We start from the raw sequence: 18,609 nt of genomic DNA, 5'->3' as shown, positions 1-18,609 counted from the left end.
GGAGGGGCTGGAGAAGTCGGGGAGAAGACAGCACGTGGAGGACCATCTGGCTGCTGAGTTAGTCCTGCAAGGGGCGGAGAAATCCATCACAAGATCTACAAATGGGGGCTGCTGTAGTCAGTTTTATCACTTCGATGTAGAGGGACCAGTTAGGGAATGACTGCAGTCCCAGATAAGGTAGCACAAATCAGAGTGGTGGGAACAGACAGGGAGGGATCATTTCTGACCTCTGAAGGACATCGAGATGGGCAGAGGGGAGTATGACAGGGATGAGCAAGCACTTTTCCCAAAGGGATGTTTTCCCTTTCTCTTTGCTTTATATATATATAAAACTTACTTATTTGGCTGCAGTGGGTCTAGCTGCGGCAGGTGGGATCTAGATCCCTCATGAGGGATGGAACTTGGGCCCCCTGCGTCGGGAGCATGGAATCTTAGCTCCTGGACCAGCAGGGAAGTCCTGGTCTTCCTTTCTCTTCAGTCTGTGTCGGTTTCCTTGAGAGCAAATCCCTAGGATATAAGTGCAGGAAGATGAATGCTAGTAGAGTAATTCCCTGCTTATCCAGAGATCTTGTCATTTCGACGAGGGCCCCCACAGCACAGACTCGGATGGGGAAAAGGCCTCTGATGGATTCAAACAAGCTCCCACTTTCCCTTTGCAATGTCCTTCAGGCCCTTCTGCTCAGAGCCTTTTCTGACAATTCAAGAGCAGTTCTCTAAAGGGTGTTTAGTTGGTTTCGTCTCCCCACCGCACAGATAACAATAACTGAAAACTACCTTTATTGGGTGTTTGCTTGGTGCCAGAGTCTGTGTAGAATGCTTTGTCTGTTATCTCATTAATCCTCTCAACGATCCGCTGCGTGGCAGTTCTTTTTCACTTTACACGTGAGGATATTGAGGTTCAGCAAGGCTAACAAACCCGCCACAGTCACAAGCTAGTGGATTCTGTGACATGAGGACCAAATGTCTGGGTTCCCACTGGCCCAGCAGCCCAGGTCTGGCTGCCGTCAGTCAGCTGCCCTGGACTGAGGAAGCCACTCGTCACAGGAGGGGAGGGAAGCCTGTCAGCCAGTAGGGGCACCACCGCGAGGAAGGGAATCATGTGGGCTGATGAACCTGGCGACTGTTAAACGATCTTCCAGCTTCACAGGAGGAGTGTATCAGTCAGGGTTCTCCAGAGAACAGAACACACAGGATGTGTATATATAAACACACGTATGTGTGTTCATTCACTCAGTCACGTCCCACTCTTTGGGACCCCACAGACTGTAGCCCACCAGGCTCCTCTGTCCATGGGATTCTCCAGGCAGGACTCCTGGAGTGGGGTGCCATTTCCTACTCCAGGGGATCTTCCTCACCCAGGGATTGAACCCAGGTCTCTTGCGTTTCCTGCATCGGCAGGCAGATTCTTTACCAATGGGCCTCCTGGGAAGCCCAGTAAATACACATATAGGGAACTATAAAAAGTTTGGTTAGACCAGTTGTTACATACATGTGTGTGTGTATATATATATTTGGGATAAGGCTTATGCAGTAATGGAAGTGGGCAAGTTCCAAGATCTGTAGGGTGAGTTGGTGAGCAGGAGACCCAAGAGAATCAATGGGTGTCATTCCAGTCCAAAGGCTGGCAGACTTAAAACCCAAGAAGAGATGTTTCAGTTCTATTCCATAGGCAGGAAAAAAGCCAATGTCTCAGTTTGAATTGCAGTTTGGCAGGAGGAATTCCCTCTTATTTGGGGGAGGATTCACCTTTTTGATCTGTTCTGGCCTTCTACTGATTGGTTGAGGCCCACCTACATTAGGTAGGGCAATCTGCTTTACTCAATCACTCATTTAAATGTTAATTTCATCTAAGACACAGGATAGTGAATGTATGGAGAAGGGTCATGGTAACCCACTCCAGTATTCTTGCCTGGAGAATTCAGTCGACAGAGGAGCCTGGCGAGCTATAGTCCATGGAGTTGCAAAGAGTCAGACATGACTGAGTAACTCACATACACACACACACACACACACACACACAGTGAATATAGACAGAATATTATAATCATTAAAGTTGCTGAGAGACTAGACCTTAATTATTCCAGCTATTAATAAGAAATAATGATGTAATGTGACTGAGGTTCTAATTATGGCTATGATGATAATCATATCACAATATAGAAATGAATCAAATTAACACATTGCACACCTTAAACGTACACAACCTTGTATGTCAAATATAGTCCAGTTTAAAAAAATGTTAATCTCATCCAGAAACACCCTCACAGAAACACGCAGAGTAGTGTTTGACCAAGTAACTGGGTACCCTATGGCCCAGTCAAATTGCCACATAAAATGAACCATCACAAGGAGGAAGACAGATTAATAATGGAGACACAAAACTTAAAGACTATGATGGGGAGAGACTATGTAGTGTAGGGTTAATGACTTTATATGCCTCCCAACTCCTGATAACAGTGTCTTGAAATTACAGCCATGCATTGATCAATGATGAAAATAAGAGGAACACAACTTGTTGAGAAGAGGTTAGCTCTGTTTTCAATGTTCTGAGTTTGGAGTGAATCGAGTGAGCCAGTCTGTCTCTAGGGGCTCCAGGGTCTCCCTACTTGCAGGCGGAGGAGGATCCATTTCTTCATTGTCCAAAGGAACCTTTGCACACTCTTTTGAGACCAGCCTCCTGATGGAGTTCTTTGAGCTGAGCTTCTTCTGAATCAACCATCTAGATGATATGCATTCGTTTCTTCATTTCTTTCCATAGTATTTTTGATCTTGCTCTCAACAATGGAAAAATAGACAATTAAGACACAATGGGCATCTCCTAGTTTGTTAGGAGTGATGGAGAAAGAAGATACCGATGTAGGGACTTTCCTGGTGGTCCAGTGGCTAAGACTCTGTACTCCCTGTGCAGGGAACCCAGGTTCGATCCCTGGTTGGGGAACTGGATCCCACATGGTGGAACTGAGAGTTTGCATGCCACAGTGAAGATCAAAGATCCTGCATGCCACAGATAAGACCTGGCACAGCTAAATAAATATAATAAAAATAAGATACTGATGTAATGTGATAGATGCTGAGACGGCACATTAGCATTGCTGGGTGTGCCAGGATGTAGGGGACTCCTGACTCAGCAAGGAGTCCAGGGGAGGAAGTCCAGCTCCAGCGATGCTTTAAGGAGGACCAGCAGCTAGCAAGTTGGCTGGAATGGAACGGGTGTGTTTGATACCGAGAATAACGTATATAATATCATACAAGGCAAGGTTGCACAATATCGGCACACATTTAGGGAACTAAAGTTTGACTAGAAAAGTGGTTCCCACTACTGGTAGCACTTCAGAATCTCCTGGAAGGGTTAAAAAATACTAATGCCTGGGTCTTACCCCTAGAGATTTGGTTGTGGTTGGCCTAGGGTGGGGTCCAGGTGTTCGTATTTTTTTTTTAAGTGCAGCTAGGACTGAGAACTGATAAAGGACAGAAATGGTATGGACCTAACAGAAGCAGAAGATATTAAGAAGAACTATACAAAAAAGATCTTCACGACCAAGATAATCATGATGGTGTGATCACTCACCTAGAACTAGACATCCTGGAATGTGAAGTCAAGTGGGCCTTAGAAAGCATCACTACGAAAAAAGCTAGTGGAGGTGATGGAATTCCAGTTGAGCTATTTCAAATCCTGAAAGATGATGCTGTGAAAGTGCTGCCCTCAATATGCCAGCAAATTTGGAAAACTCAGCAGGGGCCACAGGACTGGAAAAGGTCAGTTTTCATTCCAATCCCAAAGAAAGGCAACGCCAAAGAATGCTCAGACTACTGCACCATTGCACTCATCTCCCACACTAGTAAAGTAATGCTCAAAATTCTCCAAGCCATGCTTCAGCATACGTGAACTGTGAACTCCCTGATGTTCAAGCTGGTTTTAGAAAAGGCAGAGGAACCAGAGATCAAATTGCCAACATCTGCTAGATCATCGAAAAAGCAAGAGAGTTCCAAAAAAACATCTATTTCTGCTTTCTTGACTATGCCAAAGCCTTTGACTGTGTGGATCACAATAAACTGTGGAAAATTCTTCAAGAGATGGGAATACCAGACCACCTGACCTGCCTCTTGAGAAACCAATATTAGCAACAGTTAGAACTGGACATGGAACAACAGTTTGGTTCCAGATAGGAAAAGGAGTACATCAAGGCTGTATATTGTCACCCTGCTTATTTAACTTATATGCAGAGTACATCATGAGAAACGCTGGGCTGGAAGAAACACAAGCTGGAATCAAGATTGCTGGGAGGAATATCAATAACCTCAGATATGAAGATGACACCACCCTTATGGCAGAAAGTAAAGAGGAACTAAAAAGCCTCTTGATGAAAGTGAAAGAGGAGAGTGAAAAAGTTGGCTTAAAGCTCAAAATTCAGAAAACGAAGATCATGGCATCTGGTCCCATCACTTCATGGGAAATAGATGGGAAAACAGTAGAAACAGTGTCAGACTTTATTTTGGGGGGCTCCAAAATCACTGCAGATGGTGACTGCAGCCATGAAATTAAAAGATGCTTACTCCTTGGAAGAAAAGTTATGACCAACCTAGAGAGCATATTCAAAAGCAGACATTACTTTGCCAACAAAGGTCTGTCTAGTCAAGGCTGTGGTTTTTCCAGTAGTCATGTATGGATGTAAAAGTTGGACTGTGAAGGCTGAGTGCTGAAGAATTGATGTTTTTGAACTGTGGTGTTGGAGAAGACTCTTGAGAGTCCCTTGGACTGCAAGGAGATCCAACCAGTCCGTTCTGAAGGAGATCAGCCCTGGGATGTCTTTGGAAGGAATGATGCTGAAGCTGAAACTCCAGTACTTTGGCCCCCTCATGTGAAGAGTTGACTCCTTGGAAAAGATTGTGATGCTGGGAGGGACTGGGGGCAGGAGGAGAAGGGGACGACCCAGGATGAGATGGCTGGATGGCGTCACTGACTCGATGGACGTGAGTCTGAGTGAACTCCGGGAGTTGGTGATGGACAGGGAGGCCTGGTGTGCTGTGGTTCATGGGGTCGCAAAGAGTTGGACACAACTGAGCGACTGAAGTGAACTGAACTGAGGCCTGAGAACCAGGAAAGTAAGCGATGCTTTTGTTGTTGTTGTTGAGTTGCTAAGTCCTGTCTGATTCTTTTGTGACCCTGTGGACTGTAGCCCATCAGGCTCCTCTGTCCATGGGATTTTCCAGGTAAGAATACTGGCGTGTGTTGCCATTTCCTTTTCCAGGGGATCCTCCCAATCCAGGGATGGAACCCACATCTAATGCATTGGCAGGTGGCTCTTTACCATTGAGCCTCCTGGGAAGTCCAAAAGATGCTTTAGGAGAACTTAAACCTGAAGGGAGCCAGTGGGGGAATCTCTGCTGGGATGTGGTCAAGAATCTGAGCTCGCTTTGGGGAAACCGGAAAGACTTGTGCTGAGCTCAGCAGAGAAATAAAGACCCACCAATCATCAACTAGGGCCTTGTCTGCCCTCATAACTTTTTTTTTTTTTTTTGAGCTGCTCTTTCTTATTCTCCATTTAAAAATAAAAGTCAAGTGGGAAATAACAAAGCATACAGTAAAATAAAAATAAGCTGAAAGATGACTCAATAAAAAGAAGTGATAAAATAATAAAAGTAGCCTGATACAGTAAAAAACAAAAAACAAAAAAACCCCAAAACTCAACCAAACAGAATCACCACCCAGGGCCAGACAATAAAAGCAATAGCTAAGGTGTACTGATCCAAGTGGTGAGCGTGGCAGTGAAGGAGGATTATTCCCATTTTACAGAGGAGAAAAATGACGCTTGGGGAGATTAAGTATCATGGTTCCAGGGGGTGGGGCAGGGTAATGACTCCATGTTATAGATGAGGAAATGGAGGTTAACTGGACAAGAATAAATAGCCAGTCACGGGCAGACCAAGATACTGAGCTCAGGTTTTCTAGCTCAAGTCCAGAGAACTTTCCCTTGGACAAAGGCCCAAGCCTTGGTGGTATATTGGCATCATCAGGGAAGCTTTTAAGAAATACTGATGCCAAAGAGACATTTCTTCAAAGAAGACATACAGATGGTCAACAGGCATATGAAAAAATGTTCCCACATCTCTAATCATTAGACAAATGCAAATCAAAACCACGATCACACCTGTCAGGATGATTATCATACAAAAAGCGAAAGATAAATTTTGGCAAACATATGGAGAAACTGGAGCCCTTGTGTATTGTTGGTAGGACTGCAAAATGGTGAAGCTGCTCTGGAAAACAGTATCCTCAAAACACTAAAAATGGAACTACCGTATGGTCCGGCCACGCCACTTCTGGATATTTATCCAAAAGAATTGAAATCAGGATCTTAAAGAGAGTTAGCACTCCTATGCTCATTGCAGCGTTATTCACAAGTGCCATGGTGTGGAAACAAGCAAAAGGTCCATCAGATGAACAGATATTTAAAATGCGGTATATACATCCAGTGGTATAACTATTCAGCCTTAAAAAGAAAGGCAGTCCTGCAGCATGTGACCACGTGGATGAGCCTTGAGGACACTGTGCTCAGGGAAACAAGCTGGTCACAGAAAGACCAATACTATATGACCCCACGTATAGGAGGCATCTAAAAGAGTCAAGTTCATAGAATCAAAGAGTGGAACTGTGGTGGCCAGGGGCTGGGAGAGAAGGGAACGGGGAGTCACTAATCTATGCTTTAGTTAAATGAGATGAAGAAATTCTGAAGTTCTGTGCAATGCTGTGCCTACCATCAACAACACTGTCCTAGACATTTAAAATGTGGGGGAGGGTAGACCTCATGTTAAGGGTTTCTACCACAATAAAATTAGAAAATACAAAAGGAGATCCTGATGCAACCACAGGTCAGCCCCTCGATTCTGATCTGGTCCGTCTGCGGCTGGGGGGGAGGCACACAGGACGGACAGGAGCAGCTTGGCGTGGTTTTGGCTGTGCTCTGCTCTTAGGAGTAACTGATTCTGTGTCTCGTGCACCTTTAGAGATATTTCCTGTCTTGCTCTTCCCTCCTCGAGAATTAAGGAAACAGAGAGGTTAAGTCCCTTTTACTGGGACACCCAGCTAGCAGTCACGGGCGCCTGTATTCATTCTCAGATCAGCCTGACTGCCAAGTCCATGCGCTTAAGGCTTTGAAGCAGGGGCCCCTGTGCGGCCTGGATGCGGTTGTCACATGCCCTTCCATTTCATTTCTCTGTCCCGCAAGCTTCAGAGTCGGCAGCATCACCTTTGTCCTGGGCTTGTCCACTGTCATCACGCAGATGGAGAAGGGGACGGAGAAGAACAGGAGAAGAACGAGAGAGTGGAATGGTGAGGTCAGCTGCCTGGGAGACAGTGGGCATCCGCCAGCATCAGCATTGCTGGGTAACCCCCAGGAGGGCCTGTTGGGAGGAGAGGAGCCATCCTTCAAAGTGTCATGTGTAGGGGCAGAAGTGGGCAAGAGGGGGTGAGCTTAGATACTCTGAACAGGTCTCCGGGCCCTGAAACTGAGGGGTTCGAGGTGGGAGTACTATCAAAGCCCAGTGGGTGAAGATGGTTCTAGAAGATGAGCTCACAGAACTGGGGAGTTCCAGAAGGCCCCGCGTCAGTTTCCCATCATTCCCTTCCAGCCGGGTGCCGGGGGCCCCGTCAGTATCATGGGGCGTGTCCTGGGCTGAAGCTGGGGTCGGGCCACCGCTGTTACTGCCACCGTGACTGCTGCGCCAGCTCTGGTGAGGACGACACGGTCAGTGAGCCGCCTTCCCCCTCCTCCTGCAGCCGTTAACCAGGGCCCGGGGCTGGTCTGACCACAGGGGACGTGGGAAAACGAAGGTGGTGGTCAGAGATGGTGAGGGGATACTGGGCTGGCGAGGATGGGGGCGCTGAGTTGAGAGAGAGAGAGAGGGGAGACCACACTGGCAGGTCTCTCATCTTTGAATCACCAGACCTGACTCCTTCCACCTCTAGACCCGCTGGGGAAGGCTCAGGAAGAAGCTACTTTGAAATAACTCTTGCTACCGAAAAGGCAAAAACAGTCTCTGTATAACAGTCAGCTTAGTTTCTTCATCTATAAACTGGGGATAATAATCCTCCCCGCCCCTCGAATTGTGAGGATTAGATGAGATTAAGTCAGAAAACAGCCAGAAAAGGGCCAGCATAGTGTGGGTCACACTTTAAGAACTCAGAAGGGTGTCTGCCTCCCTCTCACCCCCGACACTTTGATGAAAAGGGCTTGTACGCTGAGCACGTGACTTCAGTATACTTCAGTCTGGAGAAGGGCCCATTTGATCAGCCACTCCAGGCCGGCAACTCTGCTTGACTCTCAGGATAAGAAGAGAAGTAAGAGCGCCGTCGTTCTCTGGAAGCTCGCCTTGCAGTGGGGGAAGGCTGATGTCTTTTACAGGCTAGTGTGCAGAAACAGCGAGCTTTGGGAGTCTTGCGGGGAGCCGGGGGCTTCCTGGGGACATCTCACTGGGGAACTCACTTCTGATGTGACCTTTGAAATAGGAGTAATAGTGATGGATGTAAAGGAAAGGGGTTCTCATTTGGATGGCAGGCTCATCATGAGCAAATGACACGGCATTATTGTCGTCCTTTAGTTGTTAAGTCGTGTCTGACTCTTTGGCGAGCCCATGGACTGTAGCCCACCAGGCTCCTCTGTCCATGGGATTTCCCAGGCAAGAATATTGGAGTGAGTTGCCGTTTCTTTCTCCAGGGGATCTTCCTGACCCAGGGATCAAACCCACATCTCCTGCTTGTCAGGCAGATTCTTTAACACTGAGCCACCTGGGAAGCCCTGGCATGGCATTACTGGAGCTTAAAGTGTCTTGGGGAGAGGTCCGCAAGCCTGGGTCACCAGGGTCCCTGTGGACCACACTTGGGATCAGTGATGAAGGACACCACCTAAGGCTGTCCCCTGGCCAGGCTTTTTGTTTAAAACCCTCAGTCTGGTGAACGTGTGTAGAATAGTTTGGGAGAAGAGTCAGGACTAGCTGCAAGGAGACCATCAGCACACCAGGAGGGTGGTCTGAACTAAGGGAAAGATGTTGCTCCTGGAGGGAAGGTGGCCTCACCAGCACTTCGGGATTGATGGGTTGTGGATGAGTGAAAGATGTCGTGATGGAGAGGAGTGAAGAATGACATTTATATCGCTAGTTTGGATAACCATAGGTTTAAGCCATAAAACATGATGAGTTTAAAGCCAAGAATGTTTCAAACCAAGAAGAGAAGACGTAGAAAAGAGCTTTAAAACAGTGGGACCATGGGTTCTACTTTGGATGTGCTCAGCAGGAGGTGGAGACAGTCAGGAGGCAGTTAGCTGTGAGGTTGGCCGCTCTAGGGAAGATGTAATAGGAGCCATCATCCTGCAGGGGGCAGTAGGTACAGGCACGCTCAGGCATCCTGCAGCCTGCCAAGGTTTCCTTTGTTTTGTCTTTGCCGGGCCTCCTGTGGGCTCCCCTGGTGGTGTAGAGGTTAAAGCGTCTGCCTGCAATGTGGGAGACCTGGGTTCAATCCCTGGGTCGGGAAGATACCCTGGAGAAGGAAATGGCAACCCATTCCAGTATTCCTGCCTGGAGAATCCCATGGACAGAGGAGCCTGGCGGGCTACAGTTCATGGGTCACAAAGAGTCGGCCACGACTGAGCGACTTCACTTTCACTTTCTGTGACACGTGGGATCTTAGTTCCTGGACCAGGAAACAAACCTGTGCCCCCTGTAGTGTGGAAATACAGAGTCGTAACCACTGGACCACCAGGGAATTCACAAGAGTGTTTCCTGAAGTGGGAGCGAGGACAGCTCAAGGCAGAAATGCCTAGGAAGCGTATCAGCATTTAAGACCTGGGCAGAAGTGTGTTGCACAAGGGGAGTCCTAGGGAAGCATCCTGGTAGCAGAGAAAGGCAGAGTTAAGAGTTTGAACCCGGTGGAGCGGGCAGCAGAATGCAAGGCTGCTGAGAGCTCCTGCGGGACAGGAGCCCACGAGGGTCCATTGCACCACTGGGCAGAACAGTGTCAGGCGAGAGGTCGCGATGGTGATGCCAAGTGCCACTGGGCTGAAAAACACCAGGAGGCAAGAAAACCATAGATTTTCACGTAGATGTTTAAATGAGAAGATAGGGAGAGGGACAGGTCAGTAGAGAGTGAGTCCAGGGAAGGTATTTTAGGAGCTGAAGACCTAAGCACGTCTGTGCCTGCAGAGGAAGGAGGAGCCGATGGAGAGGAGATGCTGGTGATGCTGAGAGAGGAGGAGTGGCTGGTGGAATAAGGCTGAGAGATGGGGAAGGATGAAACGCAGAGCTTGGAGGAAAGATGGGTCCAGATCAGCATAGAGGCACCTTCTCTGTGAGGATGGCTGAGGCTGTGGATGCCTTTGTGAATGGGGCGGGGCGAAGGCAGAAGGAAGGAGGACATCTCACAGGGGATGTTTTTCTCAGTGAGGCAGGTGAGGTGGGACAAGGAAGGGAGGGGAACTTGAGGACGGTAACAAAGGTCCTAAGTACCCTTTGAGCAAAACGGGAGAGAGAAAGCTGACCAAGACGAGCATCGGTACCTGTGCCAGCATCACTTTGTAACAGAAAGAACAACCAGCTGGGCTCTAGAGCAAAGAGCCCCTTATCTCTGTGCCTTTCTTTTCTCATTCATTCTTTCCACCGTCGGATGAGGCAGGTGTTATTAATTTCCTAATTTTATAGAGGAAGGAAATGAAGCTAGGAAAGTGTTCACATCAGAGACGTAAAGCAAAGAGGTGGGCTTCCCGCTGAGATGAGGCTTGCTGCAAAGCACACCCTTGTCTCATCTCCCTTGAGCTTGGGGCCACCTGTTTGCAGGGTCACCCACTCCTGTGGCTGGGTTTCATTTCTGGAGTTTATGAAGGTGGAGGGCCAGTTGGCGGGGGGTGCGGAGGTCGTGAGAGACAGGTATGTCAGAGGTGGTCAGGGAGGGATAGAATGGGACTAGAAGGCTGCAGAGGTTGGGGGGGATGTGGAATGATGACGGGATGCAGGGATGACGAGGCTGTGGGAGCCGGTCGCTGAGACAGAGTGGAGGTCAAGATCATAACCAGGTGCAAATGCCCTTTGTGATATTGGGGGCTGACCCGCAGAGCCACTGATGAGAGGCGTGGAGGGCAAACCGAATGGGGTGAGACGAGCTTTGAGGGAGGCGGGGCTTTAGCAAGGAGATGGTTTAGAAGGGGTGGTGGGCACGGAGGAGAGTTTTCAGTACTGCCTGACCTGGGAGAGAGCAGCCTCCACTTGAGAGGCTGCAGGCTGGCAGTGCTTTAGGGGAAACCCTGTCTTCAGTTCAGGCCAGGAGGGGGAGGCTCACTGAAGAGAGCTTTGTGACCGTGGGGCTGCAGGATAGATATGCACAGATACTGCTGCTCAGCCGTCTCCTCTGGGAACATCTCTCTGTGTGTGTCTTCAGTTGCTCCATTGTGTCTGACTCTTTGTGGCCCCTTGGTCCACCAGATTCCTCTGCCCATGGAATTTTCCCAGTAAGAATACTGGTGTGGGTCGCCATTTCCTCCTCCAGGAGAGCTTCCTGATCCGGGGATAGGACCTGAGTCTCGTGTCTCCTACGTTGGCAGGCCGATTCTTTACCACCAGCGCCACCTGGGAACATCTACTTATGGCCAAATCCCGGTAGGGCTTTGGAGTCACGTAAACTTTGGTTTCAGTCCAAACTCTGTCCCTTCTGGGAGTTCCCTGGCAGTCCGGTGATTAGGACTCTGAGTTTTCACTGCGGTGGTTCTGACTTCCATCCCTGGTTGGGGAACTAAGATCTGCAAACTTTGTCCCTTCTGAGTTGTGAAATCTTGGGCTTCACGACTCAGTGATGCCTGGCATGTAATTTTTTTTTTGGCTGTGACACATGGTGTGTAGGATCTTAGTTTCCTGACCAGGGATCAGACTTGCTCCCTCTGTGTTGCAGAGTCTTAACCACTGCACTGCCAGGGAAGTCCCATGCCTGACATGTAGTATGGAGCTCGGAATATGTTTGTCTTCTCCCTGGTTTCTCTCCTCTTCTCTCGGCTTCTGGGACAGGAGGGTACGAAGCAGGTTTGGAATGACCCAGCAATCCCACTCCTGGCTATATACCCTGATAAAACTATAACTGAAAAAGACACATGTACCCTGATGTTCATTGCAGCACGGTTTACCATGGCTATAACATGGAAGCAACCTAGATGTCCATTGACAGATGAACGGATGAAGAAGTTGTGGTACATATACACAATGGAATATTACTCAGCCATAAAAAGGAATGAGATTGGGTCATTTGTAGTGATCTGGATGGGCCTAGAGTCTGTCGTATGGAGTGCAGTAAGTCAGAAAGAGAAAAACAAGCGTTGTATATTAAGGCATATATATGGAATTTATTATAGAAAACTGGAACTGATGAACCTATTTGCAGGGCAGGAATAGACATGCAGACAGAGAGAACAGACTTTGGACACAGCGAGGGAAGGGGAGGGGGTGGGATGAATTGAGAGAGTGACACTGGAACATATACATTGCTGTTGCTGCTGCTAAGTCGCTTCAGTCGTGTCCGACTCTGCGTGACCCTGTAGACGGCAGCCCACCAGGCTCACCGTCCCTGGGATTCTCCAGGCAAGAACACTGGAGTGGGTTTCCATTTCCCTCTCCAATGCATGAAAGTGAAAAGTGAAAGGGAAGTCGCTCAGTCATGTCCGACTCTTAGCGACCTCATGGACTGCAGCCCACCAGGCTCCTCCATCCTAGGATTTTCCAGGCAAGAGTACTGGAATGGGTTGCCATTGCCTTCTCCAGTTAACATGTGTATTAAATAAAATAGACAGCTCGTGGGAACCTGCTATGTAGCACGTGGTGCTGTGGGATGACCTAGAGGGGTGGGATGGGGTGTGAGGTGGGGGGAAGTTCAAGAGGGAGGAGATGTATGAATATTTATGACTGATTCATGTTGTTGTCTGGCAGAAGCCGGGCTTCCCAGGTGGTGCTAGCGGTAAAGAACCCACTTACCTGCCACTGCAGGAGACATAAGAGACGCAGATTCGATCCCTGGGTCAGGAAGATCCCCTGGAGAAGGAAATGGCAACCCACTCCAGTATTCTTGCCTGGAGAATCCCTGTGGACAGAGGAGCCTGGTGGGCTACAGTCTGTTAGGGTTGCATGGACGCGACTGAAGCGACTTAGCTGCAGGCACACACGGCAGAGGCCAACACAATATTAAAACAATTATCCTCCAATTAAAAACAGAGGGGAAAAAAAGCATAACTGAAGGGGAAAGGGGCTGACCTTGGGGAACCCTCTTGGGCTCTTGAGGGGGGGTTGGCTGATGCTCCACCAGGGAGGCAAGGTGGCAGGCTGGCCGCCCCCTTGTGTGGGAACCCCCCTCCCCAATTTCCCACCCACTCAGGCTCTGTTTCCCTTCTTCTTCCAGGGGTAGCCTTCTGTGAGTGGCCTGCCATCTCAAAGCCTAGCTCTGAGCCAGTGTGGTGGGGGCTCTGTGCCCCCCTGCCCGCATGGAAGCCGGGAGCTGGGTTCCCAGAAGGTGGCCCTGCCCGCCCGGGATTGTGCTGCTGGCCTTGGCTTCTGTCCTCAGCAGCCTGCTCTCCTCCGGCCAGGCCAGGGTCTACAGTCGCTGCGAGCTGGCCAGGGTGCTTCAGGATTTCGGCCTGGAGGGATACCGGGGCTACAGCCTGGCTGACTGTAAGGACCCTTGATCTCTCCCTCCTGCTCCCCCTCCCTCCTCCTCAGTCAAGGGCTGTGGCCTTGGGAGCCTCTGTTCTCCTTTTTCAAATCAGGATCCTATGCGCTGATAGGTGGAGAACACCCAGGACTGGGGTAAATACCCAGCAGGCAGGCGACAGGTTGTTGTTGTTGTGGAGTCGCCCAGTCATGCCTGACTCTTTGCGAACCCAATGGACTGCAGCACGCCAGGCTTCCCTGTCCCTCACCATCTCTGAGTTGCCCAAGTTCATGTCCGCTGAGTCAGTATTGCATAGGAACCTGGAAGGGTAGGCTACAGGTGGCTAAGCAGAATTGCTCCCTTATGTCCTTTCCCACTGGTAAGTTGGGCGCCACAGGGAAAGAAGGGTTTCCTATCTTTAATGAAATCACGGCCACTAGGATCAGACACTGCCAGTGAAGTTGGGGGCACACTGAGCAAAGCTGAGTAAGACCAAACTTTTCAAGCTGGTGAAAGTTTCGAGACACTAACAAGTACAGCCACCCCTGGACTCATTTCTTCTCTAGTTCCAGCCCTTTCTCTCAGTCCCTCCTGTGCCTTCCCAGTCATGTCTCTAAAGAGTGAGCTCTTGTTCATTCATTTCGCAAGCATTTCTTGGGTCCCGCTATGCGCGGATGATAAGACCCAGGGAGCATGGCAGGAAGGAAGTCGGGAGACCCGCGGACTCCTGTTTGGTAGCTGTGTATAACCTTGAGTAAGTCACTTTGCCCCTCTGAGCTTCAGTGGATTCCTTTGTCAAGGAGGTGAGAGGGTGTCAGCCCTGATCTACTGGAAATGCGAGTTGAGGCTTGGAGGAGCTGATGCATAGGGTCTACCCTGTGAGCTCTCTGGTCTGGGTTGGCCTTTGTCATCCCACCCGCAGGCCTGTGTCTCCACCCTATGCAGGGATCTGTCTTGCTTACTTCGCAAGCGGCTTCAACACAGGTGCCGTGGACCACGAAGCCGATGGAAGTACCAACAGCGGCATCTTCCAGATCAACAGCCGAAAGTGGTGCAAAAATCTCAACCCCAATGTCCCGAACTTGTGCCAGATGTACTGCTCCGGTAGGCGGGGCCTGGGCCCGGGGCTGGCTGGGGCTTCCTCTCTGGCCTTACTTGCTCTTCTTGCTTTTTTGTCTGAGTGGGAACCCCTGCTGCCTGCTGGGTCTACCAAGGATTGTGGGGTGGGGCAGGTGATGAGAGTGGCCCTCCATGAATCTGATTTAGGATCCCAGGTGGGACACTGTCTGGAGAGCTGTGGGAAGAGGTGGGGGATGGCTTCTGATGGGGGAAGTGATGGAGTAAGACCTGTGCTTCCAGAGGCCTTGAGAGACAGGGATGGAGTTAGATGGAGGAGGGTGTGTGCGTGTGAGTGAGAACAACAGACAGACAGACTCTGGATATCCAACTCCACCTCTGCTCCTTCATCGTGTTTCTCTGCCTCCCACCCCAGACTTACTGAATCCCAACCTTAAGGATACTGTTATCTGTGCCATGAAGATAACTCAAGACCCCCAAGGTCTGGGCAGCTGGTAAGTAATGTGGGTTGGAGCCCCCTGCTCCAGCTAGGACCACAGCAGGGAGCTAACCTGGGTTGGGAAGATCTCCTGGAGAAGGGAAAGGCTACCCACTCCAGTATTCTGGCCTGAAGAACTCCATGGACTGTATAGTCCACGCGGGTTGCAAAGAGTCAGACACAATGGAGTGACTTTCACTTTCACACTACTTTCACAACTTATACCAGGCATCATTTCATGGCCTCACATTCTAATCTGCTCACCACCAGGCAATGGCACCCCACTCCAGTACTCTTGCCTAGAAAATCCCATGGACGGGGGAGCCTGGTAAGCTGCAGTCCATGGGGTCGCTAAGAGTCGGACACGACTGAGCGACTTCACTTTCAGTTTTCACTTTCATGCATTGGAGAAGGAAATGGCAACCCACTCCAGTGTTCTTGCCTGGAGAATCCCAGGGACGGGGGAGCCTGGTGGGTTGCTGTCTGTGGGATCGCACAGAGTCAGACATGACTGAAGCGACTTAGCAGCAGTAGCAGCAGCAGCACACTGAATTTTAGGGAGAATAAACAGGTCGCTGGAGGTCACAGAGTCAAGCCTGACTCTTCCCAGATCTGCCTATGTGGGACCAGGGTCTAGTAACTTTGTTTCTTAACTGTGGCATCTTTGTCTAGTACAACAGATAAAAAAAGTTCCCTGCTTGAAGCATGAGTGAGTTCTCTGGAGACCCACCCTGTCAGTCTCACCTCCTTTCCACAAGATGGCCTTTGGGAGCCATCGTCAGGGGCAAGAGAGTTGGATAAGCATCTATTGGGGCATCAGACTAGATCTTTGGAGCTCCTGGAGCAGCAGCCCTGCAGCTTCCCAGCCTCTTGTGATGGGAATTTCACTCTGTAGAGCCTGCTACCTCCCTTTATTCCCATGCCTAGATGGGAGACCAGCAGGGGACAGAATGTGGGGCAGGTAAAATTTCCCCAGGTGGCTGGATCACAAGAGCCCGTGGCGGCTGCGACAGTGACAAAGCTGGTGAGGTCATCGCGAAGGCATCAAATAGCGCGAGAGTAGCAGGAAGGGGGATGGGCCAGAGGCAGGGGGACTAGTGGGGAAGCCTTGGCAGGAGTCCAGAGAGAGACGGAAGGTGTGGACGGGCACAGTCGTATGGGTGATGGACAGGAGAGGGGTGGTGGGGAGGGGCTGCGGAGGAGGAACAGGGACAGGGGACATGTGGCCAGTGAGGAAGAGGAGGAGGTGAAAAGGACTTTGGACACAGAGAAAGTCTAAGGGGGGCCTTGAGGTTGACCGCAGCTCTGGAGACATGTTGATTTGCGCCCCGGGAACTGAATCTGGAGTGAGGCAGGCTCAGCAGGAGAGGGCTCACATCTGTAAAATCAGGAAGGGTGAATGCAGGCTCAGGCAGGAGTCCGAGGACTTGGACGTACCACCCTGGGATGGGAGAAACAGATTCCACAGGGCTAAGTCCAAGAACAGCTCTCTTGTATGCTGGGAGTAAGTGTCTGAGAGGTGGCCCCAGAGGGTAGTGGTCGCAGAAAGAAAGGTGCTGTCTGTTCCCTTCACACGCACGCCTGAGAACTTAGCTGTGCCAGGCTCTGCTGGGTGCTAGGCTTCAGGGTGGTGGAGACCCGGTTCTCGGCCCGTAAGGATCTCAGTCTAATGGAAGAGGTGAACAAGCCAGTCAACCCCTCTCACGTAATAGATCTACTGAGGTCCTTTAAGGGCACTCCTTGCCATTGGGCTCTTTGACATTGACATCCTAGAGGACACTAGTTATCCAAACTTGGAACCCCTGGGAATTTAGGATCCCTAGGACCCCAGGATCTTGCTTATCATCCTCAAGATGCTTGTGTGACACTGGAACCAGGAAATGGTCCTAAAAGAGCCGATAAACTATAGTTACCATCAATGGAGAGATCCACACTGGTAGCCAGGGAGAATAAGATCCTCATTGGTAGCCGGGGAGAATGGTGTGTGGGTGAGTTTCTGTCATTTACAAGCTGTGGACCGTGGGCAAACAATTTCCACCCTAGTTTCAGGTTTTCATTTGGAATATAGGGAACACAGTGTCGGCTCGGTCTAACTTACAGGGCTGCTGGGGGGATGGCAGATAAGTGGGTGATGGGTGTGACAGTGCTGTGTAAACCGTGAAGGACCGCACGCCTGTACGGTGGCACTGTCTGCCGAAGCAGCGTGGTGTAGGAAGAGAGAATTGGATTGAGGCTCTGGACCTCAGGACCCCAGGCCTTTGCCACTGACTCCTGGGTGAACTCGAGCAAATTATGTCTGTATCTCCATCAATAAAATATCGAGGCTAGACAGATAACTTGTTATGGGTCATTCTCTTCCTTTAAAAAAAAAAATCGTTTTTTCCCTAGGGGCTTCTTGACGAGTTAACATGCTGACTTGTCTCTCTTCCCCTTGCCTAGCCCCTTTCCTCACCTCACTTCCGTTTTAAAGCCCACACCTCCTTCCCGTTCTTCTCTGAGCAAATACTGAAGACTGCAGCTGACTTGCTCTCTCCTCTTCCCCATCTTCCATCCTCAGGGAGGCATGGAGGCATCACTGCCAGGGCAAAGACCTCAGTGACTGGGTGGATGGCTGTGAGCTGTAGGATTCTCTCTGGATGGACAGGCAGAGAGAATGGATGGCAGCTTGGGAGATGTGGCCTGGTTCCTGACCCAGGCCTGGGAAGACAAACCAACGAATAAAGTACAGTTTAATACATGTGTTGTTGTGCGGTTGCTAAGTCATGTCTGACTCTTTGTGACCCCATGGCCTGCAGCACACCAGACTTCCCTGTTCTTCACTATCTCCCTGAGTTTGCTCAAACTCATGTCCATTGAGTCGATGATGCCATCCAACCACTCATCCTCTGTCAATCTAAGTGTGGCTCTCAGCTCTCACTGTGTTTCCAGGTGGTATGTTGGAGCCAGAAGCATCTCAGGAGTTCCTCACTTGTCCCCACGGGCTGGGGTTCAGTCGGTCTTCAAAAAACCCTCAATGGAGGTTTGCCTCCATTCCTGGAGGCCTGACTGGAGGGTCTGCGTCAGTGCCTTCATTGCCCACCCCTGGCAGAGTTTCCCCAGGGAACCTCGTGAGTATATGAATGAGGCATCCTGAATGAATGGTAGACACTCAGCTCAGTTTGTAGAATCAGTGAATGAATGGGCCCTGATACCTTCTTTCCATATAGCCACAATTCACTCAATGGTATTGGTAAGCACTAGCTTTCAGGCTCCAGGCATACCTCTAGGGGGAACCATGGCCCCTCCTAAGCCCTCATGGGGAGCGCTCTGCCTCTCATAGGGGCCACTCAGGTTGCTTCTCATCCTAGTCTGGCTCACCTCCCTTGGAGCAGGGAGTTTGGCATAG

At 50.0% G+C, this 18,609-nt stretch overlaps 1 protein-coding gene across 1 annotated transcript; it reads left to right on the top strand.

Moving 5' to 3' along the window:
• The first annotated feature begins 13,457 nt into the window (after positions 1 to 13,457).
• On the top strand, positions 13,458 to 17,891 carry SPACA3 (sperm acrosome associated 3). The gene is made up of 4 exons (XM_069542375.1): positions 13,458 to 13,689; positions 14,615 to 14,773; positions 15,162 to 15,240; positions 17,782 to 17,891. The coding sequence occupies exons 1-4, from the start codon at positions 13,503 to 13,505 to the stop codon at positions 17,846 to 17,848; spliced, it is 492 nt and encodes a 163-aa protein (XP_069398476.1). The 5' UTR covers positions 13,458 to 13,502; the 3' UTR covers positions 17,849 to 17,891.
• The last annotated feature ends 718 nt before the right edge of the window (positions 17,892 to 18,609 follow it).

This window comes from Ovis canadensis, chromosome 11 (genome assembly GCF_042477335.2).
Source record: "Ovis canadensis isolate MfBH-ARS-UI-01 breed Bighorn chromosome 11, ARS-UI_OviCan_v2, whole genome shotgun sequence".
NCBI lineage: Eukaryota > Metazoa > Chordata > Mammalia > Artiodactyla > Bovidae > Ovis > Ovis canadensis.
Note: the sequence above shows the minus strand (reverse complement) of the source record. Positions and strands in the feature narration are given on the sequence as shown.